The sequence below is a fragment of the Leuciscus leuciscus genome, assembly GCF_965113295.1.
Source record: "Leuciscus leuciscus genome assembly, chromosome: 14".
NCBI lineage: Eukaryota > Metazoa > Chordata > Actinopteri > Cypriniformes > Leuciscidae > Leuciscus > Leuciscus leuciscus.
In genome coordinates, this window is record NC_138738.1 from 33,650,708 (window position 1) to 33,663,479 (window position 12,772).

General features: G+C 36.6%; 3 protein-coding genes across 4 annotated transcripts in view; 2 read left to right on the forward strand and 1 right to left on the reverse strand.

Moving 5' to 3' along the window:
- The window catches only part of iqcb1 (IQ motif containing B1), a 364,203-nt gene that overhangs the window by 299,797 nt on the left and 51,634 nt on the right, over positions 1 to 12,772 (forward strand). The gene's annotated exons all lie outside the window — the stretch shown is intronic.
- Positions 1 to 12,772, reverse strand: part of tspeara (thrombospondin-type laminin G domain and EAR repeats a) — a 197,696-nt gene that overhangs the window by 96,676 nt on the left and 88,248 nt on the right. The window lies entirely within an intron of this gene.
- tmeff2b (transmembrane protein with EGF-like and two follistatin-like domains 2b) overlaps positions 1 to 12,772 on the forward strand; it is a 66,270-nt gene that overhangs the window by 51,448 nt on the left and 2,050 nt on the right. For both annotated transcript variants that reach the window (XM_082189880.1, XM_082189879.1), the window contains exons 6-8: positions 266 to 414; positions 4,538 to 4,661; positions 5,338 to 5,496. In XM_082189880.1, the coding sequence (XP_082046006.1) occupies positions 266 to 414; positions 4,538 to 4,661; positions 5,338 to 5,496 (432 nt within the window). The remainder of the gene's footprint in view (positions 1 to 265; positions 415 to 4,537; positions 4,662 to 5,337; positions 5,497 to 12,772) is intronic.

Sequence of the window (12,772 nt, forward strand, 5' to 3'; positions counted from 1 at the left end):
TTTTGACAAAGTCTTCTGTACATGAAAAATGCAAAGGAAAAAAAATCAGTTTTAGTACATAAAGAAAAATAATAAAAACAAGCCCTGGGACATAACTATAGTTGAATAAACAAAACAGTCTTATATAGGGAATATACCCTTACTAGAAAACCCAGGCATGAATCTTCATCTAGTGCGGACAGTAAAGTTTTCTCTGCCCTATGTTTTCTCTCTCTCTCTCTCTCTCTCTCTCTCTCTCTCTCTCTCTCTCTCTCTCTCTCTGTAGGTGTGTGTGTAACATCGATTGCTCCCACATCAGTTTTAATCCAGTTTGTGCATCAGACGGCCGTTCCTATGACAACCCCTGCCAGGTGAAAGAGGTGTCGTGTCAGAAGCAGGAGAGGATTGAGGTCAAATACCTCGGACATTGTAAGGGTCAGTCGCAACTCTAAATTTTTTCAAAACAAATGTGTTCACCTCTGCTCCAGCCTGACAGTCTAATGACTTTCATTCTACTCCCGATCTGAGGAGGTTATGAGAAAAGTTACCCCTCACACACCATTTCTCTTACAAGGCTTTGTGATTTCTTTTATGATTTTTTTATAAGCATAACTATATTCTGTAGCCAATGTATATTTAGTAGAGCTTAGTAGATTAAAATAATCACATGAAATGCAATTTTTTTATTTTTTGACCCAGCCCCAGTCATAATAAAAAATTAGAGACCCATGATCATTTGTATAAAATTCCTCACAGCATTTTGAATGCATTATTGGCCCAATTTAAAGGGATAGTTCACTTTGAAATGAAATTTTGGTATGTTTTAGCTTACCTCAAGGGCATCCAAGATGTAGGTGTCTTTTTTTCCGCAGTAGTTTCAATTTTGATATTTTTAGGTCAAACCGTTCTTGTCTGTCAGTCATATAATGCAGGTCGATGGTCACTGTCTCAAAGAGCATGCACAGAGTCCAAATTAAACAATTCCCCATCGTAAGTACACATTGATGGCCCAAGACACAAAACGAGCGGTTTGTGTGAGAAAACGAACAGTATTTATATCGTTTTTACCTCTTGAACACAGCTGCGTCCAAATGATCTGAGAGCGCGGGCGGGTATAGATACACTAGATGTCGCATTGGCTACGGTTTCGCAGTAGCCAATGCGACATCTAGTGTATATATCTATACCCTATAGATGTCCAAAATTAATTTCAAAGTGAACTATCCCTTTAAATGAAGAAATCTAAAACAGATTTTTTTTCTGAAGGTTCCTGAACAACATGAAAGTGTTGCTACTGCAAAAAAAAAAAAAAAAAAAAGCATACAAAATTATATTTTTATTTAGCAAGGACGCATTAAAAAGTGACAGTAGACTTTTACATTGTTACAAAAATTATATTTCAAACAAATACTGTTTTTGTTTTTTTTACTTTCTATTCATCAAACAACCCTGAAAAATGCATTGTGGTTTTCATAAAAATATTTAGCAGCACAACATTGAAAATAAGAAGAAATGTTGAGCAGCAAATCAGCATATTAGAATGATTTCTGAAGGATCATGTGACACTGAAGACTGGAGTAATGATGCTGAAACTATAGCTTTGATCACAGGAATGAATTAAATTTTAAATATATTAAACAAATATGATTTTAATTTGTAATAATCACTATTATGTTTGTACTATTTTTTTTTTTTTTTTATCAAATTAAATACAGCTTTGTTGAGCATTGGAAAAAAAAGAAAAAATCTTACCAAAACCAAACTTTTGAAAGGTAGTGTAGGTTAATGTATTTTTGTCTTTTTAAAACACATTACATTTTTGTACATTAAGTTTCCCATTTAGGGAAAGAAATTCAAAATAATGCGTACCAAAGATTTTTGCTACAGCAGTCATTCAAATTAACAATATTTCCCACTCATAGATGTCAAACATTTTAATTAAATTCTGACCTACTCTGATTAAAAACATTACATTTTACATTAATGTTTTCTTAAATAAATGTTCTCCTTCATTTACTAGTAAATTAGTGTCTGGTTTGCTTTTAATTTCAAATTCACTAAAATTGTTAATAAATCAAAGGCACCAAACATAAATTTCAATAGCTCTAAAAACAGTGTCGCTCCTCTCCTGTGATAAACAGAGTGGTGTGAAGGAACATATTGAAACCAGTGAGTCTCTGGAGAACTAGCCTGCTTTATGTGTCCTCAACAGGCCACCGTACCCTGATACCTCCCAGTGTGTGTGACAGTTTGACTGAGTGGTGTGACCTGCTTCACAGACAGTGTCAGGAGGGAGTTTGAGAGTGAGAGAAAGAGAGAAGAAAAGAAAGGAAGAAAGATTGTGATTGAGTAAACAGAGGGTGTGGTGTCACTGCTGTTGCATTGATCCCTCCATTGACTTACACGGATACCCTTCAAATGCTCTCTTGCACGTACACACACACTTTTCTACTCACTGTTTAGAGACAAAACTTAGTCTCTGCTAAATAGTCTAAAACTTCTTTAAAAGGGTAGTTCATCTAAAAATTAAGATTCTGTCATCATTTACTCTTTGTGCTAAGTCTAATTATTTTAGAGCAGTCTGTGAGGAACAGATTGAAATTGAAGACTGAAATTTGAGAGCTGTGAGGAAAGGGAAGGTTTCAGCAAATGATTTATTCACATTCACATGAGTGCTGCAGGAAACGAGTTAGCACAACGATCTCAAACTCACCCTGCGCCTCAATGTCCATATTATCCATCCTAAAAAATATGTGAGATTAGAATAAGTGTGTCCCAAAGTATAGTATGTTGAAAAGAGTATGCCAGAAGTCCCCGGATGGTCTACTATTTCCGGTGGATTTTCGAAGTGTGGATCCGTGCACACTATAAAGGCGCACAACCCACTGTGCTTTGAAGGAGGAACTACAAACATGAGTAAAAAGTGTTTAAAAACTACAAAACATGGTGGATATGCGCGACCGACGGTGAGAGGTTTAAATAAAGATTTGAGTGACTAATCAAAGTTTAACCTGATACAAATATATTTATTTAATGTTATCCGTGTTATATTTCATCTACAATGTGGACTTTTTTAAAGATCCGTTTGGCCATTAACTTTTAAATGCATTATTATGCATGAATATGAGGAGAGTCTCTGAATGAAAGACCTGCGACTGCAGATCAACGTGCTACTGTATTTCTTTTTTCTGTTTTCTGTTTACTGATTTTCTGTTTTTCTTTTGTTGTTTGATTCATATGAAAAACATATATACTGTAGCAGTAGGTACTGTATATTACGCTGCTTTCACTTTAATACACAGATCTACAGTAATTTACACATGCGATTTCTATACTTGCTGTTTACATTCACAGACATAACCGACTGTGTTTCTATGAACTTTGTTTGACATAACCTTGTGTGTATTTGACAGTTTAAAGGGATACTCCACTTTAAAATGAAAATTCTGTCATCATATACTCACCCTCATGTTGTTTCAAACCTGTATGAATTTCTTTCTCCTGCTGAACAGAAAGGAAGATATTTAGAAGAATGTCAGTAATCAGACATTCTTGGTACCATTGGTACCATTTTTGGTACCATTGACTTCCATAGTAGGAAAAAAAATATACTATGGAAGTCAATGGTACTGACATTTCTTCTAAATATCTTCCTTTCTGTACTCGCAAAACGCGCCGTCGGACAGCCAGCTTTCTGTGCGCATGCTTCGAATGTGTGCGTTTAGAAAACCATATATCAGAAGTTTAGACTGAAAGGGCTTTAAAATGCATGCAGATAATAAACTTTCCTGATGATGAAGAACTGCAATGTCACGTGAGCGTGACTGCAATAGAGATAATCAAAACCAAACAGATGTTTTGATAGTTTTTGGCAGAGTATCTGAGGCACGAGCTGTAAAGGCTTATTCTGGAAAGCAGGGCAGGGAGCAGCAGCTCATTTGCATTTAAAGATATATGCACGAAAACAGCATGTTTTTCCTTCCACTCAAAAATGGGCATTTACAACATGGTGTGATAAATGATCTGTGGGGTATTTTGAGCTGAAACTTCACAGACACATTCTAGGGACACCTGAGACTTATATTACATCTTGTAAAAAGGGGCATAATTAGGGATGGGTATCGTTCAAAAATGTTCGATATCGATACTGATACCTTGACTTTGAGACCAGTTCCTGAAATATACTTTTTTTCGATATCAATTTTATGAAACCCGTTTTGTCAAGATTGCATTACATAATACCTAAAAATTACCTTTGGTTTTATTTTTTCAGTTTGTTGACTCATTTATTGGGGGCAGAATATATGCCTCACGGTCAAACGCACGCAAAAAGCTTGCCTAATGATTATGAATGTGTCGGGAAAAATAGCAAGGAGACATTTGAATTGTTTATTCATAAATGAGTGTTTTCTGAGTCAGTGTTGGCTGCAAAGATGAAGTTGACGTTGCTGACTCGCCATCTCCGCAGCATAGTGCTCACACAACAACCTGACAACATAAACATGGTTGCAGAATTACAACAGTCTTCCTCTCTCTCCCTTTTTCTGGCTGTGTTTAGAGGAGAGAGACCAGGTGAGTGAGGTACCGTGGGGTCTTTACATCCCTTGTCCGGAGCGTTACAAGAACTACTGTGTCCATGGAGAGTGCGAGTATCCTAGCAACCTCTCGCCCCCCACCTGCAGGTAACGGCACCACACATACAACACAGCAAACTCTTCCTTCTCCCTCACCTACACACCCACTCTTTAAAGGACAGTGTGAGATTGATTTTGGAGAAGCGGTGAGAAGACAAAAGCAGGGGAGAGAACGAGAAATGAGAGATGAGATGAGAATGAGATGAAAGATGTGAAGGAAGGAGAAAAAGAGAACAGATATTGTGTATGTGCCTCTCCCTAAAAGATGACTCATTCCTGCCAGCTGTGTGTGTGTGAGAGTGTGTGTGTGTGTGTGTGTGTGTGTGTGTGTGTGCATGCGTGTGTGAGAGAGAGAGAGTGTGCGCTGGCTGGCAGGTGTCCCTTTAACCGCCTCCTCTGAGAGGTCGAGGTTCTAATTAAACAAGACTATGTTTTTCCCAGTGTGCACCAGCTCCCTGCTGCACACTCACTCCCACACACACACACTTTCACAGATTTTTTGCACCTATAAACACTGAATGCCTAGTAATTATCCACAAAAAGTGGCATCAACATCCTACTGCCATGTGATTATACTCACGCTCTTTCACTGTCCTCTATCATCTCACCGACACACACGCTACTCGATGTCTTGGGGTCTGCTGAAATAGTCTATTGATTATGCCCATCTTCTCTTTGCTTTAAACTTTAACATCAGTTTATCTTGTTTGTGTGTGTTTTCCAGTTGTCATTCGGGCTTCATTGGGCCGCAGTGTGATAGGAAGGACTATAATGTGATGTACGTGGTACCTGGTTCTGGAAAACTGCGTTACGTTCTGATCGCATCCATCATTGGAGCTCTGCAAGTGGCCGTTATCTGCCTTGTAGTGCTTTGCATCACACGGTGAGCTTAAATACACAGATTTTTCTCTAAACACTCAAACTTCACAAATGCACGGTCATGGTTTTCTGATGTTGGTCCCATGTAGCTGGAAAAAAATCTAACAATTATGTAGAATAAGTCAGGAATGACAGGAGTCCATCCACATGTGCACTTTTTTTTTAGTGTGGAAATGAAGCTGTAAAAAATTGTCTCCGGAAATATGCAGCACTGTTTTTTTCATAAGAGTGTTATTAAACATTTAACAAGAGTGTTACTTAAACTCTTTTTTTCTGAGAAAACAACAGAAAAATAACTCTAATATATGGGCTCTAGATTATAATGTTATTGTATTTATTAATCATTACCTATTTATATGTGACCCTGGACCACAAAACCAGTCATAAGTCGCACGGGTATATTTGTACAATACATTGTATGGGTCAAAATAATCAATTTTCCTTTTATACCAAAAATCATTAGGATATAAGGAGATTTTCTCAATGTTTAGATTTTTTTGCACCCTCAGATTTCAGATTTTCAAATAGTTGTATCTCGGCCAAATATTGTCCTATCCTAACAAACCATACATCAATGGAAAGCTCATTTATTTATTTAAAAAAAACTGACCCATGTGACTGGTTTTGTGGTCCAGGGTCACATCTGTCATTATGTATAAAGCCTATCTAAATATTATCTATTGGATAATTATAAATAATGTTCCTATGTACATATTTATTCTCTATTCATATCATGGTTTACACAAAAATATTAAACAGCTGTTTCCAACATTGATAATAATTTTTTTTCTGAGCAGTAAATCAGCATATTAGAATAATTTCTGAAGAATCATGTGACACTGACGTGTGACACTCAGGTCGAGTAATGATACTGAAAATGAAGCTTTGCCATGACAGGAATAAATTACATTTTATAACATATTACTTGGTGAGCATAAGAGACTTTCAAAAACAATACAAATATTTTACTGAATGGTAGTGTTCATACTGATTTTTGGCAAACTATCCCTTTAGTATAATATACAATACATGTATATGTAAGGGATAATGTACATCCAGCCGGTTGTTATTGCAGAATATCACTGATCAACCTTTCGGGGTTTATTCTGAAATAACTACCGGCTGGATGTACATTATCTCGCTTATTACACGGCTACTTGCCACATAAGTAAACAATTAGACACTAAATATTTGATTAGGTATTTTCAGCGAAGAAAGCAGTTGCTAGCAAGCGGCAAGTTCAAACTAGACGGACATTTAAGGAATATGATACAGTAATACCATTTATTACACTGCATTTTACCACATAATTAATTATACCACATTATTAATTATTAAACTGTTTTAAAATCGTCCCTTTTTGTCATCTTATAATCCATTACAGTGTACAAAACAATTGTTGAAAAATGGACGCAGTTGCGTTTGTGTGAAACAAGAGAGCGAGTCTGCGATACCCTGATGACAATTAAATAATTGTACACAAAAAATATTGATTTGAGTTTTAATATTTAATTAGCTAATTATTTAATTAGCTCACCAAAACTTCCATGAAGAAAAACTGTTCCTAGCAAGGGCTGACTTTCCCGGATGAGCCTGTGTTGTCAGTTTTTAACGGTTGTTATCGGGGAATAACATTCCGTGATTGACCTATCAGAATCAAGTATTCCACTGAGCCGTATAATAATATGTATTAACTGCATGTACACAGAAATACACACACTTGTATGAATGCGGTGACAGCTCTGCTGATTATAATGGGATTCGAGTGTTCTAGTATTGTCGCATTGCACACTGCCTGTATATAATTTATTCAAAATTCAACAGCTTTGTTTTCCCTGCTGCTGAGGACAGTGTGATTTTCTTGATTATCTGATTGATTCATTAACATTTCTCAGTTTGATCTAGATGTGAAGCCTACAATAAATAAATATGGCATGCAGTTGCCTCAGACAAAATAAGTTTATAATTGTAAACCATGTAAATTAGAATAACCGTGATTGCAATATCCAGAGAAATTATCAACAATTGTGATTTACGATTATTAAATCCTGATACACACACACACACACACGTGCAGTCATGAACAAACATGAAGTGAAAGGCACACTGTACTCCGCAGTGCCCTCCTTCACCTTACAGCCCGCAAACTGTTTCTATAGCAACACACTTTCTAACTGCAGCAGTGACTTAGGACGACTTTCTCTTATCTGTCTCCTCTTGCTTTCTCTCTCTAATTTTCTCAAGTCCTGTCTCTCACCGTCTCTCTCTCTTCATGTCTTTCCTTCTAGCTAATCAAAGATGCTCAGACTGAAGCATGTTTAATCAAACACTCCTGCAAGGACGTAGTGATTAGGTGATTGTAATGATTCTCTGACGCCGCGTTGCATGCAGAGTGTGAGAGCTACTGGGAGGTAACAAAAGTAGTGGTCCGGAGAGATTGTAATAGAGAGAAAATACGAAGAGCGAGGAAGAAAATCAAGCACTCTCTGATGAGCCATCATTCAGACTCTTTGACCTTTTAAAAGTTTACAACCCACAGTACTGCTGTTTCTACCCTCCGCTGTACCTCCACCTGTAAGCAGGCTTTCTGAGGCCTGTAATGTGTTATGGTTGTGTTGTGATTGTTGCTTTGGCTCCCAGGGACGAGCGGGGCAGTGGAATGGACCGTGATGCCATAATGGCTCTGTTGCCCTCAGTGTTTCCTCCCCAGGGAGAAATTGCCACCTCGTTTTCGTATAATCAGCACAAATGGTCTTCGACTACAATCCATTAAATATAACTCTCCAAAAGTAGCCCTGTAGGATCCTAAAGCAGAGAGTTTATTGATTAAAGTGAAAGTGCCAAACAGACACAACAATGCAGCAAAAGTGTTTTGCAAGGATTTAATGTCTAGCTTTTTTTAGGACAACATGTGAACCGTGACTCTTGAACCTTGGCCCTCTCACCCCTTTCCCTCGTCTGAAATACGTTAACTCAGCCTAAAATCAGCCTAGCTTACTGTGTCCTCTTCTATAGTATGGCATACCTTTGACAAGAAATGCAACAAGCAAACAGCACAGTGAGTGTAAGAGTTATCACCAAAATAATGCAAAATGTAAAAAAAATACACATCCTTGTTACAATAATTTGCATTTCAGCAGCCTATGGTGACAACTGGCGGGGTTGTAAAATGGATGGCACACAAAAGCAACAAAACTTTATGTAAGCCGATGCATCATGACAGTGAACATCAGTCGTGACATTTTGGAACATGTTGATAATAAACAATATCATTAGACTGGATTACAGCAGACGATTAAATGTATGAAACAGACCGTGATAAACTTTTATCTATTTATTTAATTTAACTTATGCACATGCGGAATTACAGTAAATATGCATAATGGTTGCTGAGTTGGTAAATTTACAGAATGACCTTAATTCTGCAAAATTACTGTTTTCTTAAATAAAACTGAAAATATATAAAAGAGTGGCAGCGACAGCCAGAATAAAATCAGTTGGCACGTGACCTATTTTAAATAATTAAATCATTTAAAAATAATAAATCACTTTAAATAACTTGCCCAAACAACAAGCAATCTTGTTTGATGCTGTCATCCAGCAGTATAGCTTGCTGGGGTTGAAATGATTTCAAAAGCTTTGGCTTTCTGCACCAAATGAACTCTTTCATTGACGAAATTTTCCGGCTTTCCTTGTTTTTTTTTATCAATATCTTTTATCCGTCTTTCCGTCTACTCTTTCAGAAGGCGCAATTAAAAGAGTAGAGAATCTCCGTATCAAAACAGGCACAAAAAAGGCAGAAATAAGCAATAAAGCAATTTTCTCAGCTTTTTGTTCAAAATGTTGCTTTTTTGTGAAACTTACCCACATTCAAGTGTGGATAAAAAATAATGCATTAAACTAGATTAAAAAAAAATTTTATTCATGATACATTTCATGATTTTTTTTTTTTTTTAAATGATCAAAAACGCTGGGGTTGACTGGAAACTTTTTTTTAAACACGCTGACCGGGAAAGAGTTAAGTTCTTGTGTACTGTAGGTCTTCCTTTGCTAATTAATTAAAACATTTAATTAAAAGTTAAGACTTGAAAACGGCATGGATAATAAATTAGCTACAATGTCCTCCTCAATAATGTTACAGTACTTGCATTTTCCAACTCTATTTTTCTTTTCCGATCGTGTTCCAAACAGCGGGTGGAACTTGTCATAAAGTTAATAGTGATAACAAACCCCACCCATTTAGAGTGACAATATAATTTGGTCGATTTTTGGACAATATAATTCTGTCTGGTGTGAATGACCAGTGCTAAAACAGGAGGGTTGTGACACTTTAACCTTGTGATGCATGAATATTTAAATCAAAAATGGGGGAAAATCTGCAATATTTTAGTATTATTTATATACTATTTATAGTATGTTTTAATATTTTGAATTAGCTTTTTTATATTTGATATTTTGATCATTTTAAGTTTAAAGTAATTTTTTTCTTTTATTATTTAAAAATATTTAGATTTAGCATTAATTGGTTTATGGATGGGTTTGAACAGTACAGTATATGTGGGATACTTCTCACATAAACAAAATTATGAGAAATAATCAATATTTTGTCTTCACTGTGCAGTTTCAGCAAGAGAAAATGGTTTAGACTGTCACTGCAAAAAAAAAAAAAAAAAAAATAATTTAATTCAAATAATGCACAAAACAGTTTCATGGCTGCTAATAAATATGTATGGCCATTAATTTTCTCAATTCAACCGTCATTTGCTGGTGTGGCAAAAAGTTATTTTTTGGCTGTGAATGTAATGCTTTAAGACTTGGTAGATGATTAGTTTTCTAAACCCGTACAGCCAGTGAGTTAAAGGTTCTCTTCACTGTGTAAAACTAAATGTTTGCGAGCGAGAGGATGGAACTAATTAAAACAGGAACAGCTTTGGTCTGGTCAAGAATCAGTGTCCCCCGCGTACCCTGCTGCCTCCGAGCCAATTTAAGAGCCAGGGGCGCACTCTGCCCTATGCAAAACATGACATTTAATAAAGCGAAGAGGAAAATATAATAAAAATTCCTTGTGGTGGAAGGTTTCCCCTGCCGAGCTGCTAGGGAAGTGAGAGAAATTGTTAATGAGACAATTTAAACCACAGCAAGTGCCTGTGTCTGCCAGTATCTGATTTCCATTCGTCTGTCTTTCCGTCTGCCTTTTTCTGTGCATTTTATACTTAATATGTTTAGAGCTGAACTTAACGCATGAATGTAGTACAATTAATTATGCAAAAGAAACTGTTGAAAAATGAACGCATGTAATCATGCCACTGACTGACCCGTATGTAAATTCTGTAATAAGCTGTGTTGGGGGTATCACATTACAAGTAACGTAAGTTACATTATCAGATTACTTTTTTCAAGTAATGAGTTACTTACCTCTTTCCCCGCCAGCGTTTTTGATCATTTTCACAAAAGTTTCATGGCCCCCAGAATATTTTGTTTGAATATCTGAACTTGCAATATATCAAAAGAAAGAACAGAGCCTCTCTTATTAAAAAATAAAATAATAATAATAATAAAAAGTTTTATTCTAGCTTTATCAACACTTGAACACAGGTAAGTTTCATTAAAAAAGCAACATTTTGAGGAAAAGGCTGAGAAAATCGTGTTTTTGTCAAAGACTACATCCAGATCGGATTCAGAATGAACAACAAAACACAGATGAAGTAGACCATCAACACCCCTAAAGCTTCACAGTCCTATGCTCATCCTGCATCAACATTTCATTCAGTAACATTAGGCAGTTTTGATTTATATGCTGTTTAATGTTGATGATCGCGTTATTTTACATATGCATATAATTACATGATATCGCTTTTTTCTGCATCTTCCTCACACGTGTTTTGATCAGGAGATTCAGTAATCTTTCAGAAGATGCGTTATAGAGCCCCCTACTGTATAACAGTGAAAACACGGAAAGCCGGAAAATTCCGTCAATGGCGGGGAAGCGTTTTCTCACAAATGGCGGGGAAAGAGTTAACACTTTTAACATTTATTCACTGACACCTCTCCTGTCCCCATGTTGATAGAAATTGGGAGTAAGTGCAGAGGTATTTACTTCAGCCTGAGGCTTATACAATTCACTTTTGGCGTGAAAGGGCCTTTACAGTTGGCAAAAATATAACTTTTTTATTATTATAAAAAATAAAATAAAAAACAAGCAAGCCTAGTCCAGGTGAGAAAAAGGAATGAAAAAGGAACATTACTTTCCATAAAAAAGTTTAAAAAAGCATATTAAATCACCTTTTTAAGTGAGCAATGCAACATTGTAATGCATTACTTTCTCCAGAGCATGCCAGGGGAGGCCCGAAGAGTGGTAGAAATTATAGCCTAATAATTAGTTTAAAATATAATTATTGAGTTTAATTATGTTTTTATTTAAACGATACTAAAAATAATAAGACAAAAATAAGATAAAAAATTTTCACCCAGAATGCCGTAGCTGTGAATTCGCTGCTGTTTGGCAAGCCCGGCAATACAGATATGCCTATTAATACAATGGAGCGATTTCTGAGACCCCCCGATTCCAAACCCTGAATTTGAAGGACGACGAAATGATGATCAGTATTTGAGGTTAGGATTTACGCGGACAGGACAAGTTGATGAACCACGACCCTTATGTGTGGTTTGTTAGGAGATTTTGTCTAATGACAGCATGAGACCCGCAAAACTTCGGCGACACCTTGAAACCAAGCATGTCGAGGTAGCAGGAAAACCTCCAGAATTTTTCCACAGAAAACTTCAAAGCTTTCAAGGTAAAAAAAAAAATTGTGGGAGATTTTGTCAAATTAAATGGAAAGGCCACTGAAGCTTCATATTGCGTTGCATTGCTTATAGCCAAGGCAGGCAAAGCACATACCATTGGAAAGACGTTAATTCTGCCGGCAGCGGAAGACTTGTGTTCTCTGATGGTAGGAGAGGCAGCGGCTTCTAAGATCGATTCTGTTCCACTATCTGACAACACAATAAGTCGGCACATCTCAGACATGGCACAGGATGTGAAGGAGCAAGTGTTAGACAGCTTCAGACACTCCCGATTGACGAATCCACCGATGTGGCCAGCTGCGCTCAGCTGTTAAAACATGGACATTCAAGAAGAGTTTCTATTTAGTTGTCCTTTGCCCACCCACACAACAGGTGAACAGATTTTTAAAACAATTAACAAATTTGTGAGAAAGAACGATATAGACTGGGAACGTGGCATATGCAGTGATGGGGCAAAATCAATGACGGGCCGCCAC